Here is a 20,388-nt window from a genome sequence, read left to right on the forward strand (position 1 = left end):
GTCACACCTCCTTCCCCTTCCAGTGACCAGGGGACGGCTCCACAGGTACGTCACGCTCCTGAGGATCTCCCTGCAAAGCCATTTTCTGCAGCTCAGGTGAGTTTTGCTTTGTGCAAAGGCTGCAGCTCACAGGCATCGCCTGAGCATCTGCGTGCATGCATACATCCACAGGTGCCTCACCCGTGGGGGCATTGCCATATCATAGCATTACCAGGAATTGGAGCATTAGAATCTTAAGCATTTTCCATTGTAGCAAGGAGAGAAAAATGGGAAAACTGAGTGTTTTCATCAGACTGGTTGCTCCGGCCACTAAAACAAGCCTGGGGGGCCACAAAGCTGGGTTTGTTTCCTGGTCCTACCAGCAGATCCCATTGCTGCTCCAGGTGCTCAGGGCACACAGGCTTGGCCACAGTTCAGATCTGATCATGTTGGAAGGACGTAGTGAAACATTACCCCAATTGCTTTTCCTGTAGATTGGGGCTGCTGTGTGGCATTGGAGCAGGTCCTACAGTGCTCTCCTGGGTGCAGACAGGGCAGGAGCAGTGCGGCTGACATGGTAGCCCCAGGTGCAGAGAGATGTCAGGGTGCAGGGGGCCCTTGCCCACTCCAGGGAAGGATGCTGCTGGCATGCAGGAGTGCTGGGGGCATGCATCCCTCACTCTGCTCCAGCACGGCTGCTATAGGGTCTTTTGGATACCTGGACACACCTGAGGAGCAATGAGAGGCACAAACTGAGATGCCCCCTTCCAGGTGGGTCATGGAGAGCAGGCAAGCTCATGAGCACCTGCGTGGCAGTGGCTGTGTCCGTGCATAGCTCAGTGACCTAAAGATCTGCAGCACAGCACAGGGAAGCAGCTCTAAAGGAGGTCTTTCCAGCACATAAAATGCCCAGAAAAGCCTTGATCTGCACCTGTGCTCAGGGCCGAGGAGGGCTCCAGCTGGGCCAACACCTCCTGCTCCCACAGCACTTGTCACCAGGCCCAGAGAGGTGTCTGTGAGTGAAGGAGCAGCTGCTCTGAGTCACCTGGAATGGCATTTGTTCCTGTGCCAGAGTTATCAGCTCGGGCTCTGCAGGAGATCTGGGCTGCCTGCAGGAGGATGGGCAGCACTGGGACAGCAGGATGGGGCCCCGTATGAGGCAGGGACAAGGTCTCATTCCCCTGGTCTGCAAATCATCCCTGCTCCTTTGCATGCAGGATGGCAGCCCCAAAGCTGGTGCTGGAGCTGCTGACTGCGGCACTGCTGCTGCGTGCAGCCGCCACACTGAGGATCAGTGCCTTCAACATCAAGACGTTTGGAGACAGCAAGATGTCCAACCAGACCATTGCAGACTTCATTGTCTCTGTGAGTGCTGGGGGAGAGGAGCAGCACTGGCTGTGCTCTGTCCCTGGGATGTATTTGGCTTGGGGCAGCCAGGCACTTGTCCGTCTGTGTGAGCATACATTCATGCATGCATCCATGCCTCCATCCATCTGTGCTTCTATCCATGCATTTTCCACGTCTCCACCTACCCTCCTACCTGCTGCCCTCCAATCCCCATCTCCAGCCCAGGCTGTCTCCATTCTCACTGGCCTCTGCCTAAGCGCAGGAACTGCTTGATGCCACCCAGGCACCTCATAGCAGCTTATGACTAATATGCTGCTGGCATGATGGCTGCTAGAGAGATGGTGTTGGAGGCCCCTGTGTCCCTCTATGGACCTCCAAGCCAGGTGGATCCTTCTCAGGGCTCTCTGTTCCCCAGTGGCACCACATGAGCAGCTCCCAGCCATGGGTGAGCAGCTCCCAGCTTGTTCCTGCAGATCCTGGTGGAGTACGACATCACCTTGGTGCAGGAAGTGAGGGATTCTGACCTGAGCTCAGTGAATAAGCTGATGTCCCAGCTCAACAGGTGACTCTGATGGCACTGGGTGCCGGGTGCCAGCAAATGGGTGCTGGGGCAGAGCCTGGGCAGCATCTTGCTGCACTGCAACACCTCCAGCATGGCCAGAGAGATCCTCCCTCACTGTCTCCACGTTTTCCTCCCAGCGCATCATCGTACCCCTACAGCTTTTTGAGCAGCATCCCCCTGGGTCGGAACAGCTACAAGGAGCAGTACGTCTTTATCTACAGGTAAGGGATGCCACCAGTGTTCCCCTGCCAACTGCTGTCCCATCCTGGAGGGAGCTGCACCTTCCCACTCTCCTCCTTCAGGTCGGACATTGTCTCTGTGCTGGAAAGCTACTACTATGATGATGGCTGCGAGTCCTGCGGGACAGACATCTTCAGCAGGGAGCCCTTCATCGTGAAGTTCTCCTCTCCCACCACACGTGAGCAGAGCCTCCACATGGTGGCTGTGTTACTGTTTCCACTGACACTGCTGCCCCCATCCCCATCAGCCCGACTGCTGGCCTATGGGGCTGCCTGAACCCATCATAGGGTCCCCACTGTGGTCACTCATTGCTGCAGGGACTTCTCCCATCTGAAGGTGCCCCAGGGTTTTCCCACATTGTCCCATCTTCCATCACCTCATAGCTTCCATCACAGTGCGCTTTCACACTCTCCCATCTTTCTTCCACCTCCTGCCTCCTTCCCAAAACCATGAGAGCTTGGGAAAAAGGAGAGCAACAGAGCTCAGAGGCTGCCCTGGCTCCATGCCCAGGGGCTGATGGCTGTGTCCTTGTCAGAGGTGGACGAATTTGTCATCGTGCCCCTGCACGCAGAGCCCCGCAATGCCCCGACTGAGATCGACGCACTTGCTGACGTCTACACGGATGTCATCGACAAGTGGGCAACCAATGTAAGTGGCACTGAGATGTCCCTGCTCCTTCCCTGGCACGCAGGAGGGCTGTAGCACATCCCAGCAGCCATCCATAGATAGATGCATCTCATGGAAGACCTTGTGTGTTGGAATGACCCTGTTGGAGCGGGTGCCACCCCACAGTGTGTGGGCATAGAGATGGCATAGAGCTGCAGGCTGGCTCCAATGCCCTCTCTGCCACAGAGAGCTGGATGGGTCCTGCTGCCCTGTGCGAGTCGGGGGAGCCATTGCTGCCCTATAATGTCCGTTCCTAGCCTATAGGCACGGCTGAAAGGCTCTGGAGGGCTGCCCACGCCAGATATATGGCCACAAAACCCCACTGACTCTTGGGGCAACCCGAGATCAGGGCTCACCGGTGGGCACTGGACCTGTGAGCAGCCATGCTGTGGGCACCAGGGCCACGAGCCAGGCTCAGCGCAGTGCTGCCCTGCAGAACATCTTCTTCATGGGTGACTTCAACGCTGACTGCTCCTACGTGACCGCGGAGCAGTGGCCCTCCATCCGCCTGCGCTCCCTGAGCTCCTGCGAGTGGCTCATCCCCGACAGCGCCGACACCACCGTCACCAGCACCGACTGCGCCTACGACCGGTGGGTGGCACAACAGTGGGCACGGGGACTGCCATGGGGGGAGCAGCAGGTGCTGACCCCCCCATTGCCCTGACAGCATCGTTGCTTGTGGCTCTGAGCTGCGCCAAGCAATTGAGTATGGCTCTGCTAAAGTCAACAACTTCCAGGAGACTTTCCGTATCCAGAACAAGGATGTGAGTGAAGGGGCAGGGGCTGGGTGATGGCAGGGGCCTGCTGAGGGGCTGATGGTTTCACCTGGTGCTATGTTAATCCAATCCACAAAGCCTCTGTGAGTATGCACAGGCATCCAAAAGTGGCCCTCTTGCCACCTGTGCACCATTGCAAAGCAACATTTGGGGTCTGGTCAGCAGAACCTTTGAGCCCCAGCTGGATGCAGCAAGGAGACCAGATCTGGGCAAGCAAAGCCACCCCTCTGCTTTCCCTGCACTCAGGCTTTGGCCATCAGTGACCATTTCCCAGTGGAGGTGACGCTGAAGGCCCGCTGAGACCTGCGCCAACAGCCAGCGGCGAGGAGTCCACGCGCCACCAGCTCCAACAAAGCTCTGTGACCATTTGATTTGCTGCGTGCTGCCTTTGCAAGGAGCCAGCCCTCGGGGGACCTTCCACTGTGAGATGCCCTCAGCTTGCATTAAAATGATGTCATGTGCAGCCCTTGTGCTCTGGAGACAGACTTAGGCTCAGCTGGTGGCAGGGTGCCGCTCCCACACGAGTGCCATCAGTGAGCTCACATCCCCATGATCACACACCCCATAAGCACCATCCTGTGTGCGTGCTGTGCACCCCCACCTGCCCACTGATGCACACACTCCCTCTCATATACACTCCTCCATATGCACATTATCCCATGTGCACACAAACACACTCCCTTGCACACATCCTGCCCTGCAAACCCCACCATCTCCTGTGTGTCCCAGAGCAGCCCCACGCATGTGCCTTCGCTCCCATCCTATAGGACTCATTTCCACTTTTCCACGCCACATTTTGGGGACACACCTAAGGGCATGAGGGTGCTCAGCAAAGGAACACCCCTAGGGAACAACCACGTGGTCAGCGGGATGCTCAGGGTGCTCACTCATTTGCCTCCATCTCCCGTCCAAAGCTCAGCAACCCCCTCCCGTGTGGCATCCCTGTCATGGACCCAAGATGAGAACATCAGGCCCTGTGGGTGGGAAGGGCAGCTCCTATCTGAGCAAGTAAGAAAGCAGGCTGCTGGGAAAGGCCTGGGAGGGTTCAGGCAGGACCTGTCACTCTTGCTGAGTCGCGTGACGCAAGCAGCTTTTCCTACATCATGGGGCCACATCCTGCTGGAGCCCTCCTGGCTGCAGGGTGTCTGATGGGTGCTGGTGATGATGGTGGCAGGTGGTGGAGGATGTGAGTCAGCTCCCACTCAGTGTTGCGGTGCCTTCCCGGGGGTTTCAGTGCTTTCTCAGAGTTTCAGTGCCTTCCCAGGTGTTTTGGTACCTTCCCAGGGTTTCAGTGTCTCCCTAAGGGTTTCAGTGCCTTCCTGGGTGTTTCAGTACCTGTGGATGAAGAGTCCCACCTGGATGTTTCATGCCCTGTAGGACCCTGCATGCCCCAGCAGCCCCGCTGCAAGGGAGGGCCATGCCTTGGGGCATCAGTCCCAGAGGAGAAAGAGGAAACGCTTCTCCCAAAGGAACTGGGCCACACACTGCCTGCAGGGATGGTGCAAAGCCTGAGCTTAGCAATCCTGCAGGAACGCAAAGGTGTATGCGAGGGCACCGGACTCACCCCGTGACTGATGGTGAGGATGCCATGCCAGTGGAGTGTGCAACAGCCTGACGAGTCCCGGCATGATGAGGTCACCTCCCTAGCTGCCAGCTCTGTCCCCTGACCCTCTGGGATGGGGTGTGTGCACGGGGACCCTGGGATATGGTCCCAGCCATGTTGCAGCCTCACCAGTGGGACTGGGTCGGCACCACACCCTGGACTGCATTGAGTCAAGAGCAGGGCTGCTTTGTGCAACCAATGGAACTGCTTTGGGTGCCCAATGGAGCTGCTTGAGGATACCTGCAGGGTTGCTTTGGGTGACCAGTGGGGTGATTCTGGCTGACCACTGCAGCTGCTCCAGGCATCTGTGGCTCACCTCTTGCACAGAGGCCCGTCGTGCCACTGAAGATCCAACCGGCTTGACCCGAATGCCCTGCCGTTTCCTTCTGTTCCTTCTAATTACATGTCTGAATCACTTGCATTAAGGCCATCCCCTCCAGTCACCTGCCTTCCCCCTCCCCCCATGGCATAGTGCTGGGCTGGGGGCACTGCCAGCTACCCACCCCAGCTGCATACCTCGAGCTCCCCACATTCCCCACTGGGCTGCCCCACTGCACCCACTCCTCCCCAGCCCCTTCTTGGTGTTGAGCTCAGAGATGCTGACGCTGGCCCCACCCTGCCCCTGTGTGGGTTTTGGTTTCCCAATGTAGGAAGGAGCCCAAACCTGTGCCAAAACACCCACGGGGATGTCCGACTCATCCTGCTTTTCCAGCATCTCAGCTGGGAATAAAACAGCCCGCCTGCTGCCGGCAGGGCAGAAGTGCTGCGTGCTCACACGGTAAGGATGGAGCTGGGGCTCAGTGCCTTTCAGGGCTGCGATGTGATGGGCTGGGAGCCAGGTACCTGTGGTGTGGGCACTCACTGTGGTTCATCCACAGAACTGGAGGAACCAGGGTCTGCTGGAATTACGAGTAGCTCCCGTACCTTCCAAGCCTGACAAGCGACTCAATTCCAGCACAGAAAGCAACCTGCTTTGGGGAGCAGCATGGAAGAGATGAAGGGGGTCTGTGGCTGAGTTTAAGGATGCAGAATAGCAGTGCAAGGTCTGGAGGGGACTGCGAGCAAACAGAAGGATGCAATACATTCTGGGGTGCAGGCAGAGAGGGAAGGAGCCTGCAGTGGGAGCAGGAGAGCGTCATGGGGAGCAGGGCTAGGAGCTCCCAGAGCTCACAAGTGATGGGTAGAGGCGCTCCTAGGCAGAATGAGCTTTGTCTTCCTCTGGAATTTGTGGCAGCCCACCTGCTGGCTTGGTGTCCAACAGGGCACAGCAGTTGAGAAGGACCTACATGGATTTTTTTCACTCTATCCCCTTATGTGAAGCCCTTTCCAAGCCCAGAATAAAGCCTGGCTCCTGTCGTTGAATCCTGTGGCTCAGAATCCCTCCTGGCAGAATGGGGACCGTGGTGCTGGCACTGTCCCTGCTGAGCACGGCTCTCCTGTGCCCAGCCACCGCCATGCTGCGCATCGGTGCCTTCAACATCCAGGCATTTGGGGACAGCAAGATGTCTGATGAGAGCGTGGCAGGTGTCATCATCAATGTGAGTACAGCCGGTGCTGCGTGGAGCACGTGGGGATGGGCTGTGTGCAGGGACAGAGCTCAAACACAGCCCCTGTGCTGGAGCTGCTTGGGGACACGGTGGTGGCTGGAACATTGTCCCATTGGCAGCCACCACAGTGCCAGGCTTCCTCTCACCATCACCACTGCAGATCCTGCGCCGCTATGATGTTGTGCTGGTGCAGGAGGTGCGTGACTCTGATCTCAGCGCTGTCACCGAGCTTCTGGAGCAGCTCAACAGGTACGAGTGGGGCTGGGGCTCTGGGGCTGAAGCCACTGGGGTTAAAATGCTGGCACTGTGCAGGGAAAATGAAGCTGCTTGAGCAATAAAAGGAAAACAAAAGAAATTCTGTTGAATGACAGTTGGTTTTCTGGAAGAGGAATAAGAGGAAATTGTTGTAGCTTCACAGAAGGAAATGGGAAGGAGCAGCTGAGGTGCCTGCGGGCAGCTTGGAGCCTGCTGGGTGTCATGTGGTGCTTCACCCTGGGGGCACAGAGGTGCCAATGGGGCAAAACCCTTGTGAAGGCTGAGGTCACACCTGAACACAGAAGGCTGAAAGGAATTATAACTCTGGCACACTGAATCTGGAAAATGCAATGGGGCGGGGGAAAACTGAGGCTGAGGATGAAGTCCACAAGGCTGGGGCTTAGCCTGGCAAAATGTGACAAATCAGCTTCAAAGCAGATGGGGAGTGGTGGAGGTGGCTGTGCTCTGAGGTGCAGAGCTCTGCACAGCCAAGGGATGGGGGTACTCCACTGGTGGGACTCAGTGCTGAGCGAGGCTGTGGCAGAGATGAGTGCCCCCAAGCAGGTATGCCCGGCCCATGTCCTCACCCCTTTGGTTCCCTCCAGCATCACCACAAATCTAGCGTGGCAGCAAGGGTGACGCCAGGCCCTGCAGGCTCCAGGCTGCCAATTAATTTAGCTTAGATGCAAATGAAGATGGAGAGTATCCCTGCAGAGAAATTGTTGGCAGGGATCAGACCTGCACCCTGCTGCTGTATAGGGAGACTGGAGCTCGCGGCTGGGGATGGCGGGTGCCTCAGGGCTGCGGTGCCCATGAGGTTGGCAGAGCTAGGGTCATCCCAGGGCTGTGCCAGCACCGTGCCAGCTGTGCAACTGTCCTCCATTTGCATGCTTGCAGTGTGTCCTCATCCCCATATGACTACGAGATCAGCGGGCCCCTGGGACGGGACAACTACAAGGAGATGTACCTCTTCATCTACAGGTAACGGGGTGGGCACGCTGCTGTTCCCCTTGGCGTGTTGCAGAGGGGACACAGGGGTCCCATGTCACCGGATGGAGTTCAGGACAGCAAAGCCACTACGGCAGGGCTGAGCCAGGGGCCATGCTGGTGGGCCGTGCTGAGCCCGGGCTCACCGTCCCCTCATCCCACAGAACAGACGTCGTGTCGGTGGTGGACACCTATCAGTACGAGGATCCACAGGACATCTTCAGCCGAGAGCCGTTCATCCTCAGGGTGTCAGCACCCCGCAGCAGTGAGCAGCGTGGGGCGGGGGACGGCTCCTCAGCCTGAATGAGGATGGTGAGCAGGCTCCTGTTCCTCTCCACACAGAAGCGGAGGAGTTTGTGATGGTGCCATTGCACTCAGCCCCGCATGATGCTGTTGCTGAGATCGATGCCCTCTACGATGTCTACCTGGCTGTGGTCAACAAGTGGGGGACAGATGTGAGTGCCCCAGCAGCACCATCCCCGCTATGGCCCCGTCTCCTTCCAGGGGAGGAAGGGATGGCCACAAAGCTGGGCTCGGGGCCAGGCTCTGGGGGTGGGTAGCTGAGCCCCTGCATCGCCCTTTCCGCAGAACATCATGTTCCTGGGGGACTTCAATGCTGACTGCAGCTACGTGAAGCAGAGCGACTGGGCCTCCATCCGCCTGCGCAGCAGCGACGTCTTCAAGTGGCTGATCCCAGACAGCGCCGACTCCACCGTGGGGAAGTCAGACTGTGCCTATGACAGGTGGGTGCTGCCATGGCTCCGTGCCACAGGGCCCCACAGAGGCTTCCGTGGAAGCAGTGCCCACTGCGTGCTGTTCTCTTGCAGGATTGTGGTGTGCGGAGCCAAGCTGAAGCGGAGTATCGTGCCAAACTCAGCCGCTGTGTACAATTTCCAGCATGCTTTCCAGCTGGAGCAGGAAGAGGTGAGCAGGGATCATCAGCAGGACTCAGTGTCTGCTCTGCACGGAGCTGTTTGGGACAGCATAGCTGAGCTGCCCCACGTGCAGCAAACACAACCTGGTACCACGAGGCTGCCAGTGTTTGGGATTTGGCAGCCTGGGCCCAGCCGTGTGGCTGCTGCGCTTCTGAGCCGGCACAAACGCAGGGTGAAGCAGCGTCGGCAGCCCCAGGTGGCTCAGCCATGGCTGCAGGTACAGCAGAGAAGGCATGCAGCCCTCACCTAAGGCGCACAGCTGTCCTCACAGCCCGCCAACATGAGGCTGAGCATGCTAGGAGATGCATGCAAGAATATGTGAGGGGGATTTTGGGATTACTGCCCATCCCTGTGAGAAGAGAGATGTATGGGGCGTTTCTGTGGCTTTCATGGGCAGAAATGGGCACGGCAGGGGCAGAACTCCATGACTCCCAGGCTGGGGACATCCCGTCCACATCCAGCAGCCACAAAGATCCCACACAGCAATGACAGCCACCCCAAGGCCCCATCAGTACTGTGAGGGGTACAGGACTCACACAACTCTGGTGTTACACCTCCCTGCCTCCTGTCTTCCTGCAGGCCCTGGCAGTCAGCGACCATTACCCTGTCGAGGTGAAGCTGATGGCTTGAGTTCCTCCTGCTGCCACAGACAACAACCCAGATCCAGCTCCCACCAACCCCCATGAAGACGCTCTCTGCAGCCCCATCCATGAGCCCTGTATGTGGGATGCTCCTGAGCCTGCTCTGGAGAAGAGCTGTGGACAGGCCCCCATCCCATGGCTTGTGGCAGAGCCCTCCCAGTCCAGCAGGAGCCAGGAAGCAAGCAGTGACTGCAGACACGCTTGGGAACGAAGCACACATCTCCCACATCATCAAATGCTTTATTGACAAACAATTAGTTGTTGGACAGGAGGAAGGATACCCAAGGACATGTAGGCTTGATCCACAGTGTTGTCAAGGCTCTCTCTGCTTGTTCCTCGGGTGAGCTGAGCCAACAGCTCTCCCTGCCCTCAGGAAGGCAGCAGTGGTGACAGGCACTCTATGGGGACTAACAGGAGGGGGTGGTTGTGGTGGCCACAGAGCAGGCAGCATCTCACCCATCACTCACACTGCAGATGGCTTCACTGTGAAAGTCTACAAATAATGCAGTGCTTCTGAGGGTCATAAAAGCTCCTGGGACCGGGCCACTGCTGGCTGCTCCTCAGCTCTTCTTCTTCTTCAGCATCTCCATGTACGTTGAAAGGGACTTCTGGATGGAGTCTTTCGAGACGAAGTTGACAAAGTTCTGAATGTCTTCCTCCCGGTGAGCTAGCATGTGGTCCAGCACTGCCTTCCTCATCATGGTCTTGGTGAGCTGACGGGCATGGTCTGTGGAGAGGACAGTGAGCATGCAGAGCAGGCACGGTCCCCGCCGGTAGCAGCCAGCTCTCTCTCACTGTCATCATGTGCTGCTGCCTCCAAAGCAGAGGTAGCATGCATTGGAGGGCTCTTTAAAAAAGCATGGGAAGGGGCAGGAAAACTCAGCTGCCTGGAACCTGACCTGGATACATTCTCATGCAATAAAATTCTGATCTCTAATCTACTGTGGAAATGACTGATCTACTGGCACACATTAGAAAAAGCAGTGCAACTTCTTCCTCCCTGTGCCCTCTAGAGCCCAACCCTCACACTGTTACACATTACTGAGATCAGGACAGCAGCAGCTGAACAAAATCATCTGTTTTTGGAAACTCAACTGGCTTGACGTGTTCCCAACTGCTTCAGCCTCTAGAAAATATTCTGCACGTGCCAAACATCCCACACAAAAGCCATCAGCACTGTCCCCAAGGGTTCATCCCTGCTGCACACACTGGACTCTGCCTGCCATCCCAGCCATAGGCTGCACAATTCAGCATGGAAATGGGGATGCTGCTGGAGCACTGCTGCCTGCTAGAGCTGACTGAGGCCTTCAGCATGCATCTGGTCACGCACACCATGCAGGTGTAAATCTCTTCCATGATATTGCACATATCAATGAATTGAGAGTGAAAATCCCACATACCCAGGACCCAAAATTACTTTAGCACCTGCCTACTATGGACATTTACAACCAGATAAACCCTTGCTGGCTCTGACTGAGTCACGAACAGCACTGCCTGCCACTTACACCTTCACTTCACATGGGAGCCCCACACACCAGCTCCTGTCCCCCCTACACCCACACCCAATTGCTGCCCCGAGGGCAGCAGCAGCAGCAGGAGGTGCCTCCCTTACCAGGCAGAGCCAGCCACTGTGCCACAACAGCCACAGCCTTCTCCTGCAGCTTCTCCTCTGGCACCACCTCGTCCACAAGGCCGATCCGATGGGCCTCAGGCACAGAGTGCAGCAAGCCCAGCTGGAGGGAGCGTTCAGCAACTCGGTGCCCCACAGCATTCACAAATGTGTCCTTAAACCTAGGAGAGATGGCAGGAAAAGCTTTTGCAGGTGCACAGCACGCACTCACAGGAAAGCATGCTCCCAGCACTGGTTTCAGTATAGATTGCATAGTCAGAACTGAGGCACTGCACCCTCCAGCTGCAATTACCAAGAACTCTGTCAGGAAGGATGCAAAGCTACATCCCAGTGGCAAATTAAAGCTTATTAAAACCTTTGTGATCTCTTTTTAGGGACCTCTCTGTGACACTAGACACGAAAGACACTGGCATACCAGAAGGGAGCCACAATGCCCAGCTGGGCTTCGTTCAGGCCGATGACATATTTGGGGTTCTCCACCATGATTCTGTAGTCACACGACAAGGCAATGAGACATCCTCCAGCTGGGCTGGATCCCTGGCAAGGAGAAGGAAGCAGCGAGTTCAGGTCAGCCCTCATGCTCCAGCTGTGAGTGCTCATGCACCCTCAGCAGCCTCTCTGTTTTCTCCATGACAGGGAAGACACAGGGACAGAGCTGCCAAGGACAACACAGATGTCTCCCCAAGGCTCCAATCACCTGACTCAAAACTGCCACTAAAGATGTCTGATATGCTTGCTAGACTTTATCCTTTCATTTTTAGTGCTCTTTGTTTCTGAAAATCTAAGTAACTGCTCTGCTCCCATTGAGTTTCACTCTTTAATTCAGAGACTCCTCCAGAGAAAACACTGCTTGGGTTGCAAAACCTGCAGAGATTTGTTATGGCACTTTCTTATGAGCCTGTGACCCTCACTGCCATCTAAACGATTCCAATTTCAACCACAATTCAGTGCCTGCTTAGCCCTCACAGGATGCCTGCGGAAAGCTGGTCAGAGATCCAGTCATCTTCAAAGACAGACAGACACAGAGCCACGAGCAAAGCAGTACTGCACTGAAAAATGAAAACAAGATGCTGACTGGATAACATACTTAGGAACACTGCAATTCAAAGTGCATTTCCCTGCTGGCACCCAGTTCTAGCAGGAGGAAGACAAAGCAGACAGAAAGGAATAAGACAAGGATGCGCCCCACTGCCCAGCTTCCAAAGCACTGCTGTCCAAAGGGCGGAGGCCAATTATTTGCAGTACTGCACAGCTCCCACCCAATCTCCTCCCCTCCAGCTACAACGGCAGTGCAACAGCCAGGCAAACAAGACCAGACAACTCCCATGAGTCTCATCTGTGAAAAAGAAACACTATGCACCTGAAAGGCACTCTACAGACTAGCAAGCGACGTCCTGGGGCCGAGACTGGCTCTTACTGCACAAAACAGTGTCTGTGATATTTAGGTCTGAGCCCCTGTTAGCCAGACATGAGTGCAGTGTGAGCTCCCCATCACCCAAATGCTGCTGCATCTCAGCATCATGTGCAGCATTACCTGGAGACTGCGATGCCCCCCACTCCCAAGCATTCCCATACCCTGGTGCAGCAGGCCTGCACATCCCAACACTGTATTTGCTTCAGCAGTGACAAGACTGGTTTGGGGGCAGTCCCTGCACACACGACAATATTACACAGCAAGCATCAGAGCACACAGAGCAGCCAGGAAAGCAAATATAAAGGACTTGCATTGACTGCAGCGACTGTCACCATGTTGGAGCCGTACAGCCAGAGCCACATCTCCTGCACAGCTCTCCAGAACTCAGCATAGTGCTCTGTGCTCTTCCCACACATCTCCATGATGTCCAGGCCAGATGAGAAGACTCTGGGGATGGTCTGGAACCAAGAAAACACAAATATCACCCAGAGGCAAAGCGTCCTGCAGCACACTGCCATCCCAGGGCAGCATGTACCGAGGTGATGATCAGGGCCCGGCAGGCCCGGTCGTTCTCCAGCTTCTCCAGGCTTATGCAGAACTCAGTGAGGAAGTCCAGGCTGAGGCTGTTGACTGGAGGGCTCTTGAACTTCATCGTGGCTACACCTGAGCCGTGGTAAACACAGAGGCATCAGAAACCCCACAGCAGAGCAGCACACACCACTCCTATGCCTGTTGTGCTCAGAATTCCTTCTGAGCCTTTTTGCTTTCCCACTCTACTCAGATCCTATCTTTTCTCCCCCTGGTTCTTCAGGCCTGCAGCCCTTCACCCCTCCCAGACAGGACAGTCCTGCCCCAGAGGCCTTCCCAAGGGTCTGAGCCCAGGGCAGGCCCAACAGGAGGGGCCCAATAGCCAAAGGAGACCCTGGGAAACATCAAGCAGAGGGGACACGGCCCCGTGACAGCTACACCTGGCTGCCAGGGCACAGAAATCCCAACAGCTGCTCCCTGGAGGACAGCCTGCTTCTGCTGGGTACACAAAGCAGGGACCCTATGGAAGCTGGGATCTGCACATGGCACACAGCTTCACCAAGTGCCACACCTGGTGACATCTCTGTCCCCACACTCTTCTCTCTGCTGGCCCTATATGGCTGAAGGCAGAACGTGTGGGGCTCTGGTGGCTCTCCGTGCCCAGGGCTGCATGATGGGGCTCAGTGGGGTGATGTGATGCTGTACCTGAACTCGTGTCCAGCTCCACCAGGATCTTGTTGTTGCTGAAGGCACGGCGCTGGGTGGAAAGGAGGCCGGGGGGCTGCCAGGCAGCTTGACTCCAAACCTGTGGGCTGCTGCGGGGAAACAGCACACCTGGGGGTCGGGGTATGAGGGCAGACAGGGAGAGAGGCACAGGGACACCATGAGCACTGTGAGGGGGCACGGGGACACCGTGACACACTGTGGGGGGATACAGGGACACTGCAGTGCACAGAAGGGTGACACGGGAGGAACAGGGACATGGCACACCTTGGTGCAGTGACATGGGGACACCCGAACACGTGGTGGGGGTGATCGGGACACCCTGACCCCTACAAGGAGACATGCGACAATCCTGACATGCTGACAGCGGCCATGTGGGGACATGGAGGAACCCGACCCAGCGAGAGGGCACAAGTATACCCTATTACGTATAGGAAAGGGCCGGGGGTTGACACGGGGCGCCAGACCACCCCCCGTGGGGCAAAGTCCGCGGGGATGCTCCCGCTCGGACCGGCAGCAGGGGACGCGAGAACTCAATCCCGTCGATAGCACAGCCGTGAGGGGAGCACCTGATCGAGCGATCCGACGGCCAAGGGCCAGCGCTGCCGCCGCCATGTTCTCCGGGAAGGCCAAGCAGACACGGAGCGGCCCCAAGCGTCACAGCCCCGCCCTGGAGCCCCGCAGCCCCGTTCCTTTGCGCTGAAAGCCACGCCCCCAGCCTTTAAGCCACGCCCTCAGCCTTTAAGCCACGCCAGCGTTGGGACCACGCCCTGGTCCCCTTAGCCACGCCCCCCGGCTCTGAAGCCCCGCCCCCAGCCGACCGCGCGGCACTGAAGTGCTGCCGCCCCGTGGTGGCGGGCGTGAGTCCCAATGCTGTGCTGTGCTACGCTACGCTATGCTGCGCTGTGTCCTCCTGCACCATCACACCTGCGCCATCCTGCACTGCTCTGGACTGCCCTGGACTACACTAGCCTGCACTAAGCTGCACTGTGTTGTCCTGCACTGTCCTGTCCTGCCTTCACCATCCTGCACTACTCTGCCTCGCTTAGTGCTGCATCGTGCTCTGCCTGCTTGCTCCACCTGCTCTGCAGACCCCAAACCTCCCCCACCCTGCTGCCCTCTGGTTTCTGCCTTGAACATCTGAGCCTGGTGCGGCTACATCCCGTGGCAGTGTCCCCGTGGCGGTCCTTGCAGGCACAGCTCAGTCTTTGGGCAGCAGGGCTCTGGTAGCTCCAGGGCTGCAGAACCAGCCACACTGGGGCAGAATGGCCAGGGGCAGCTCCTCCGGTGGGAGCTGTGAGGCTGCACCAGCACCTCTTGTAAACTTCATCACAGTGGAGGCCATTCCAGGGAGCAGCACAGGACCTGGGGCTGCGGACAGACAGCATTCAGCAGCAGCATGGCGGGTTCAGTGCTGCCTCTCTGTCACCCTGCAGGGCAGCTTGCCTGATGCAGGGGCTGGGAACAGGGTGGGGTGGGCTGTCACTGTGGTTCATCCATGGAACTGGAGGAACTGGAATCTGCTGAAATTAGGAGAAGATTAGAAGATTCTGCACCTTCTAAGCCTGATGAGCGGTGCAGTCCCAGCACAGAAAGCAACCAGCTTGGGGGATCAGTATGGGAGAGATGGTGAAGGCAGTCTGTGCGAACCAGGGAACGACTAACCAGTCAGTCTGATCTCAATGCCAGGAAAGGTTACGGAACAGACTATCTTGAGTAGGATCATTCATTGTGCGTGGGACAGCTGGGGGATCAGGCTCAGCAAGCAGGGGTTCCTGAAAGGCAGGTCCTACTTCATCAATCTCATCTCTTTCAAAATAGCAAAGCTGAGCTGCCCCAGGTGCAGCAAAGACAATCTGGCACTCATGACTGGGGGGTAAGGGTGGGCAGGGAGAGGGGCATAGGGACATCATGAGCACTGTAGGGGGGCATGGGACACTGTGACCCACGTTGGGGGGGTGACATGAAGACACTGCAGTGCACAGAATTGGGACGTGGAGGGAACAGGGACTCGCCAACCCCTGGGTGCATTCCAACGCACACTGAGGGAATATGTGTGACAACCCTGACACTGACAGGGGCTGTGCAAAGACATGGAGGAACCCGACGCAGGGAGAGGGGACATGAGGACCCCGCAACATACCGAAAGGGGTCGTGTGGGGACATGGGGTCATAGGGCACTCTCCTGCTTGGACCAACAGCAGGGGACACGGGACGTGGGGACTCACCATCCTGCAGGGGAGCGCACCTGACAGAGTGATCCGGCGGGCGAGGGTCACCACTGCTGCCATCATCTCCCGGTGGGTCAATGGGATGCGCCGCAGCCCCAGGATCCTGACGGTGCCGTCCCACCACCTGGCGCCGGAGCCCCGAACCTTGGTGATGAATCCCCGCCCTCTGGCTCCGAAGCCACGCCCACTGCCGCACAAGCCCCGCCCCTCGGCGCTGAAGCCCCGCCCCCAGGTGGCCGCGCGGTGCACACGTGCTGCCGCCCCGTGGTGGCATATAGCGAAGTGCACGGCGATGTCCTGAGCCCTCTTGTCCTGTCCTGTACCGTCCTGCACTGCACTGACTGCACCGTCCTGTTTATGCCATCCCGCCTGCGCCATTCTGCACTTTTTCATGATGTCCTGTACTGCTCTGGGCTGCACCAGCCTGCACTAACCTGCACTATGCTGTCCTGCTCACCATCCTGCACTGCCCTGCTTGTTAACCCTGTAGGTTCTCTATTGCTGCATAAGCCCAAACCTCCTCCCCACCATACTGTCCTCTGGGTTGTGCCTTGCACACCTGGGCCCAACGGGGGCACATCTGCCAGGAATGTCTCTATGGCTGCCCTTGTGGGCACAGCTCAGTCCCTGGGCAGCAGGGTTCTGGCAGCTCGAGGGCTGCAGGAACAGCCATGTTGGTGAAGGATGGCTGGGGGCAGCTCCTGGCTTCAGTGGCTGTGAGGCTGCGCCAGCACCTCCTGCAAACCTCATCACAGTGGAAACCATCTCAGGAAGCAGCACCAGGGGCTGGAACTGGAGCTGCGGGCAGACAGCATTCGGCAGCAGCATGGCGAGGTCAGTGCTGCCCCTCTGCCTGCTGCTCTCTGCCACCCTGCAGGGCAGTTTGTCCGATGCCCCAGGGCTCACGGCCCGCAGTCTCCCTCTGCTGTGGCGGCTGCGGCAGCTGGAGGAGCAGGTGGGTGCTGGGCAGCCTGGGGGGCGCAGCAAAGCAGGGCCCATCCCCATGGCATCCTTCACACCACTCCATTGCAGTTTCGCCGGTTCCAGGAGGTGACGCTGAGCCATCTCCAGAGCATCGCCAGGAACTACAACATCTCCTACAATATCGACAGCCGCTTTCGGTCACTGGCAGAGCAGGCAGAGGCAGCCGATGCAGCTCGGGCTGCCCTGGGCTCTGAGCTGGCCCGCCTGGCTGCTGTCAGTCGGCAGCTGCAGCGCAGAGTAAGGAGGCTGGAAGGGCGAGCCCAGAGCCCCCGTGCTGAGCCACAAAGCCTGCGGGATGCAGTGCGCAGCCAGCAGGAGCTGCAGCATTCAGTGTCCCTCAGTACTCTCAGCTCTCGACCCCTCAAGGTGAGGCAGCAGCAGCGTCAGTGGGAGCAAAGGCAACTGGTGCTGGTGGAGACTGGACCCAGTAGAATGCCCTGGGAGGATGCCGAGCCCCTTGGTGACACCAAAGCTGTCACAGCAATGCTGTCCGCTTCAGCCACTGGCCCCCAGGAGCAGCTCCCGGCCCTCCAACAGCTGGAGACAGGTGGGTGCAGGTCCCTTACCTGACCAGTGGAACGGGAGGGTGGTCCGGTCCTGGTGCTGACAGGTATCAGAGCTCTCTGTGACACAGCTTTGCCTTTGGTTTGCCCATATTTTAAAATATGGGGCTCCACCCAAGTCCTGCAGTGAGGGTTGCAGGGATTGCACAGCCCACTGTGAAGCCCTAGGGACATCTGTCCTTGTAGCTGTGACTGAGTGCTGCTTTCCCTCCCCAGTGTGCAGTGTGGGCTCTGTGCTGCTGTTCTCCAACAACTCAGCCAACAACGGTGCTGTGCTCCAGCCGAGGCTGCATGTGGGGCTGCGGGAGCTGTCATTGTGCACCTGGCTGCTCACCCCAGCCCCTCACCTCGGCACGGTCCTGTCCTACACCAGTGAGGCCGAGGGCAGCAAGCTGGCCCTGCATGGAGTCCACCCTGGGTCTGCACATTTTGTTATCGGGGACACAGAGTTTCGGCAGCTCTCAGTTACACCACTCCTGGATGGCAAGTGGCACCACCTCTGCCTTACCTGGTCATCCAGCTATGGCCAGTACCGTTTATATGTGGACAGGAGGCTGCTGGCTGCTGGCTCTGGCTTCCAGCAGGGCTATGTGGTTCCTGCTGGGGGCTCACTGATGCTGGGCCAGCAGCAATCCCGCAGTGGGGACTTTGTGCCCTTTCTGGGCCAGCTGGCTGGCCTGGCCCTCTGGAGCAGGGCTCTGCTGCCTGGGGAGGTGGCCAGCATGGCTACTGGGCAGGGGCTGCCCCATGGGCCCCTCCTGACGCTGGCTAATGCCACCCTGCAGGGTGAGGTACGCAGGGGGAGGTGTGCCTGCCTCCAGAACTGCCCATGATGGCTGAGGGAAAGTGCCGGTTCCTAGTGCTCATGGTGGCTTGTAGTGCCTGGGCAGTGTGAGCTGCATCCCCTGGGTGATGGGACACAGGCAGCAGGCTGTCTCACAGCCAGGGTGGTTGTGCTCCTGGGGAGCTGTGGGCGGGCCGTGGGGGGGCACCAGGCAGAAGTCTGCTCCTCCACATCTCCAGCTCCTGCCCCCAAGAGCACATACAGCCTCATTATTCCTATTAAAGTGCTTTAGAAAGAGAGGAAATGGCATCTATTTTTGGTCTTGCTTTTCACTGCAGCACTCGGTGCCGCTCACAGCCCTGCTGGGTGCAGCATTCCACAGCAAGCTGTACAGAATTCGGTTTCAGGCAGGTTTTAACGTACAGCGGTGCTCTCTGAAACCCGCACGGCTCAGCGCAGTGACAGCCGGGTGCCGACCGCCAGCATCTGCCACTGAGTCACAACCGGGGAAGTTGGAAGCACGGAAACGCCAGTGGCCCGCGATGAGCCAGAACCGCCAGCCCAGCTGCTCACCGCCCCGCCTGTCCGCCCTGCCCTCCAGGAGCCACAGAGCCCCGCGGGCGGTGCCCAGCCGCGGGCTGAGGGCGGCCCCGCAGGGTGCGGGGACTACAACTCCCATGGTGCCCCGGGGCGCGATCGCCGCGCCGGACGCCGTAGTGCTCACGTGACGCCGGCAGGTGTCACATGACCGGCCGGTGAGGCAGGGACCGCCGGAGTCGCAGTCGCTCCGCATGGCCAACGTCGCCAAGAAGGTGTCGTGGTCCGGCCGCGACCCCCGCGACGACGAGGACGAGCGTGTGGGGGAGACAACCCCGCTGCTCAACGGAACCGGGCCCGGCGCGGCGGGCAGCGCCCGGCAGGTGATGCGGGGTGGGCCCCGGGCACGGGGTGCGTGGCTCCCGGCTGCTGGGAACGCCCTTTTAATTCCTGCTTCCAGGGTCGTTCTGTGGGAGAGTTCGATCCTTATCAGTCTGCTGCCGTGCGGGTCTGGCGGCTGGACGTGATGGTGTATGTATGGAGGCAAAGAGAGAGTCCGGGATGGGCGGTGTTTTTAGCGCAGAAAGGCCCCTTCCTTCTTTGCAAATCGCTTTGGAGAAGTTAATCTCATCCTAAAGTAAGCTTCTGTGCGATGCTCGGAGGGTTGGGGCTGTGATTTGGGCCAGGCTGAGTCCATGGAGCACTGCTGTGTGTGTGCTGGGTGGGAGAGGGGCTGCCTGAGCTGGTGAATTTCCTATGGAAAGTTTGTGGGGAGCCTTCAGCATAGTTAGGAAGGCAGGCTTTGGCAGCCGTTAGCCTGGTTGTCTTGTCTGGCATGGTTCTGTGCCACCCTGCTCCTGGGTAGATCAGAACAGCGGGCTCGTTAGATTAATTAGAGAAAGATTCAGGGTTTGTTAGGCTGCAGGTTTCTGGTGTGGCTGGGCAGGATGGGGGCACAGCTGGCTGGCTGGAATCGGCTGCGATCCTGCAGCTGTTCTGATCTGGAAGGAGAAATAAGGTCAGTACAGCACCTCTGGGTGTATCTACAGCATGCTGCCTTTACAGATCACATGGTGAAAACTGCAGGTCTCAGAGGCATGGTAAGGGAAGGATTAATCCAATTTCTTGGCTGGGGGTCAATTAGAAAAAGGGTTTCTGTGAGTAGCTTTGAAGAAACAGCAGGGACAGTGGGTGGGGTGAGACCTGGCCCTGCTGGTCTGTGTTTATTTCCACTGTGTTTATTCCCTGATGGTCCAGCTGGTGACAGAGCACTGCGTGCTGTTTCCCTTAGAGCACGGCAGTGAGTGCTGTACTGTAGCTCTCAGCACGGGGTGGGGATGAGGGGCAGCAGGGTGGGCACTGACCTGGTGGCACAGGTCAGCACAGGTCAGCACAGGTCAGCACAGGTCAGCACAGGTCAGCACAGGTCAGCACAGGTCAGCACAGGTCAGCACAG

At 58.1% G+C, this 20,388-nt stretch overlaps 5 protein-coding genes across 5 annotated transcripts in view; 4 read left to right on the forward strand and 1 right to left on the reverse strand.

Moving 5' to 3' along the window:
* The first annotated feature begins 35 nt into the window (after positions 1-35).
* On the forward strand, positions 36-3,943 carry LOC122165198 (deoxyribonuclease-1). The gene is made up of 9 exons (XM_042827974.1): positions 36-96; positions 1,197-1,344; positions 1,800-1,888; positions 2,026-2,109; positions 2,191-2,306; positions 2,664-2,776; positions 3,231-3,385; positions 3,462-3,558; positions 3,817-3,943. Exons 2-9 carry the CDS (start codon positions 1,198-1,200, stop codon positions 3,868-3,870), a joined length of 855 nt encoding a protein of 284 aa, XP_042683908.1. The 5' UTR covers positions 36-96; position 1,197; the 3' UTR covers positions 3,871-3,943.
* A 2,621-nt stretch (positions 3,944-6,564) lies between these two features.
* Positions 6,565-9,527, forward strand: LOC122165199 (deoxyribonuclease-1-like 2). Its single transcript, XM_042827975.1, has 8 exons — positions 6,565-6,711; positions 6,881-6,969; positions 7,873-7,956; positions 8,127-8,227; positions 8,305-8,417; positions 8,551-8,705; positions 8,790-8,886; positions 9,477-9,527. Exons 1-8 carry the CDS (start codon positions 6,565-6,567, stop codon positions 9,525-9,527), a joined length of 837 nt encoding a protein of 278 aa, XP_042683909.1.
* Positions 9,528-9,759: 232 nt separating this feature from the next.
* Positions 9,760-14,505, reverse strand: ECI1 (enoyl-CoA delta isomerase 1). Its single transcript, XM_042827860.1, has 7 exons — positions 14,403-14,505; positions 13,816-13,944; positions 13,118-13,245; positions 12,894-13,040; positions 11,584-11,705; positions 11,151-11,329; positions 9,760-10,265 (listed from the first exon to the last, which is right to left on the reverse strand). Exons 1-7 carry the CDS (start codon positions 14,446-14,448, stop codon positions 10,099-10,101), a joined length of 918 nt encoding a protein of 305 aa, XP_042683794.1. The 5' UTR covers positions 14,449-14,505; the 3' UTR covers positions 9,760-10,098.
* Positions 14,506-16,890: 2,385 nt separating this feature from the next.
* On the forward strand, positions 16,891-18,444 carry PTX4 (pentraxin 4). Its single transcript, XM_042828167.1, has 3 exons — positions 16,891-17,019; positions 17,097-17,595; positions 17,828-18,444. Exons 1-3 carry the CDS (start codon positions 16,891-16,893, stop codon positions 18,442-18,444), a joined length of 1,245 nt encoding a protein of 414 aa, XP_042684101.1.
* Positions 18,445-19,158: 714 nt separating this feature from the next.
* CLCN7 (chloride voltage-gated channel 7) overlaps positions 19,159-20,388 on the forward strand; it is a 17,012-nt gene continuing 15,782 nt past the window's right edge. The window contains exon 1 of the mRNA XM_042828115.1: positions 19,159-19,315. Within this exon, the coding sequence (XP_042684049.1) occupies positions 19,187-19,315 (129 nt within the window). The 5' untranslated portion in view covers positions 19,159-19,186. The remainder of the gene's footprint in view (positions 19,316-20,388) is intronic.

This window comes from Centrocercus urophasianus, unplaced genomic scaffold, assembly GCF_019232065.1.
Source record: "Centrocercus urophasianus isolate 14NV4802_14NV808 unplaced genomic scaffold, USGS_Curo_1.0 seq_29, whole genome shotgun sequence".
NCBI classification, from domain to species: Eukaryota; Metazoa; Chordata; class Aves; order Galliformes; family Phasianidae; genus Centrocercus; species Centrocercus urophasianus.

Bases quoted from the DNA above. Each gene is read 5' to 3' on its own strand.
- LOC122165198 (XM_042827974.1), top strand. From the start codon at position 1,198: ATGGCAGCCCCAAAGCTGGTGCTGGAGCTGCTGACTGCGGCACTGCTG. The intron at 1,345-1,799 runs GTGAGTGCTGGG...TTGTTCCTGCAG, and splicing joins TTGCAGACTTCATTGTCTCT to ATCCTGGTGGAGTACGACAT. The intron at 2,307-2,663 runs GTGAGCAGAGCC...TGTCCTTGTCAG, and splicing joins GTTCTCCTCTCCCACCACAC to AGGTGGACGAATTTGTCATC.
- PTX4 (XM_042828167.1), top strand. From the start codon at position 16,891: ATGGCGAGGTCAGTGCTGCCCCTCTGCCTGCTGCTCTCTGCCACCCTG. The intron at 17,020-17,096 runs GTGGGTGCTGGG...ACTCCATTGCAG, and splicing joins TGCGGCAGCTGGAGGAGCAG to TTTCGCCGGTTCCAGGAGGT. The intron at 17,596-17,827 runs GTGGGTGCAGGT...TTCCCTCCCCAG, and splicing joins CCTCCAACAGCTGGAGACAG to TGTGCAGTGTGGGCTCTGTG.
- LOC122165199 (XM_042827975.1), top strand. From the start codon at position 6,565: ATGGGGACCGTGGTGCTGGCACTGTCCCTGCTGAGCACGGCTCTCCTG. The intron at 8,418-8,550 runs GTGAGTGCCCCA...CCCTTTCCGCAG, and splicing joins TCAACAAGTGGGGGACAGAT to AACATCATGTTCCTGGGGGA. The intron at 8,887-9,476 runs GTGAGCAGGGAT...GTCTTCCTGCAG, and splicing joins TCCAGCTGGAGCAGGAAGAG to GCCCTGGCAGTCAGCGACCA.
- ECI1 (XM_042827860.1), bottom strand. From the start codon at position 14,448: ATGGCGGCGGCAGCGCTGGCCCTTGGCCGTCGGATCGCTCGATCAG. The intron at 11,330-11,583 runs GTATGCCAGTGT...CATCTCTCCTAG, and splicing joins GGCATTGTGGCTCCCTTCTG to GTTTAAGGACACATTTGTGA. The intron at 10,266-11,150 runs GTAAGGGAGGCA...TCCTCTCCACAG, and splicing joins ACAGTGGCTGGCTCTGCCTG to ACCATGCCCGTCAGCTCACC.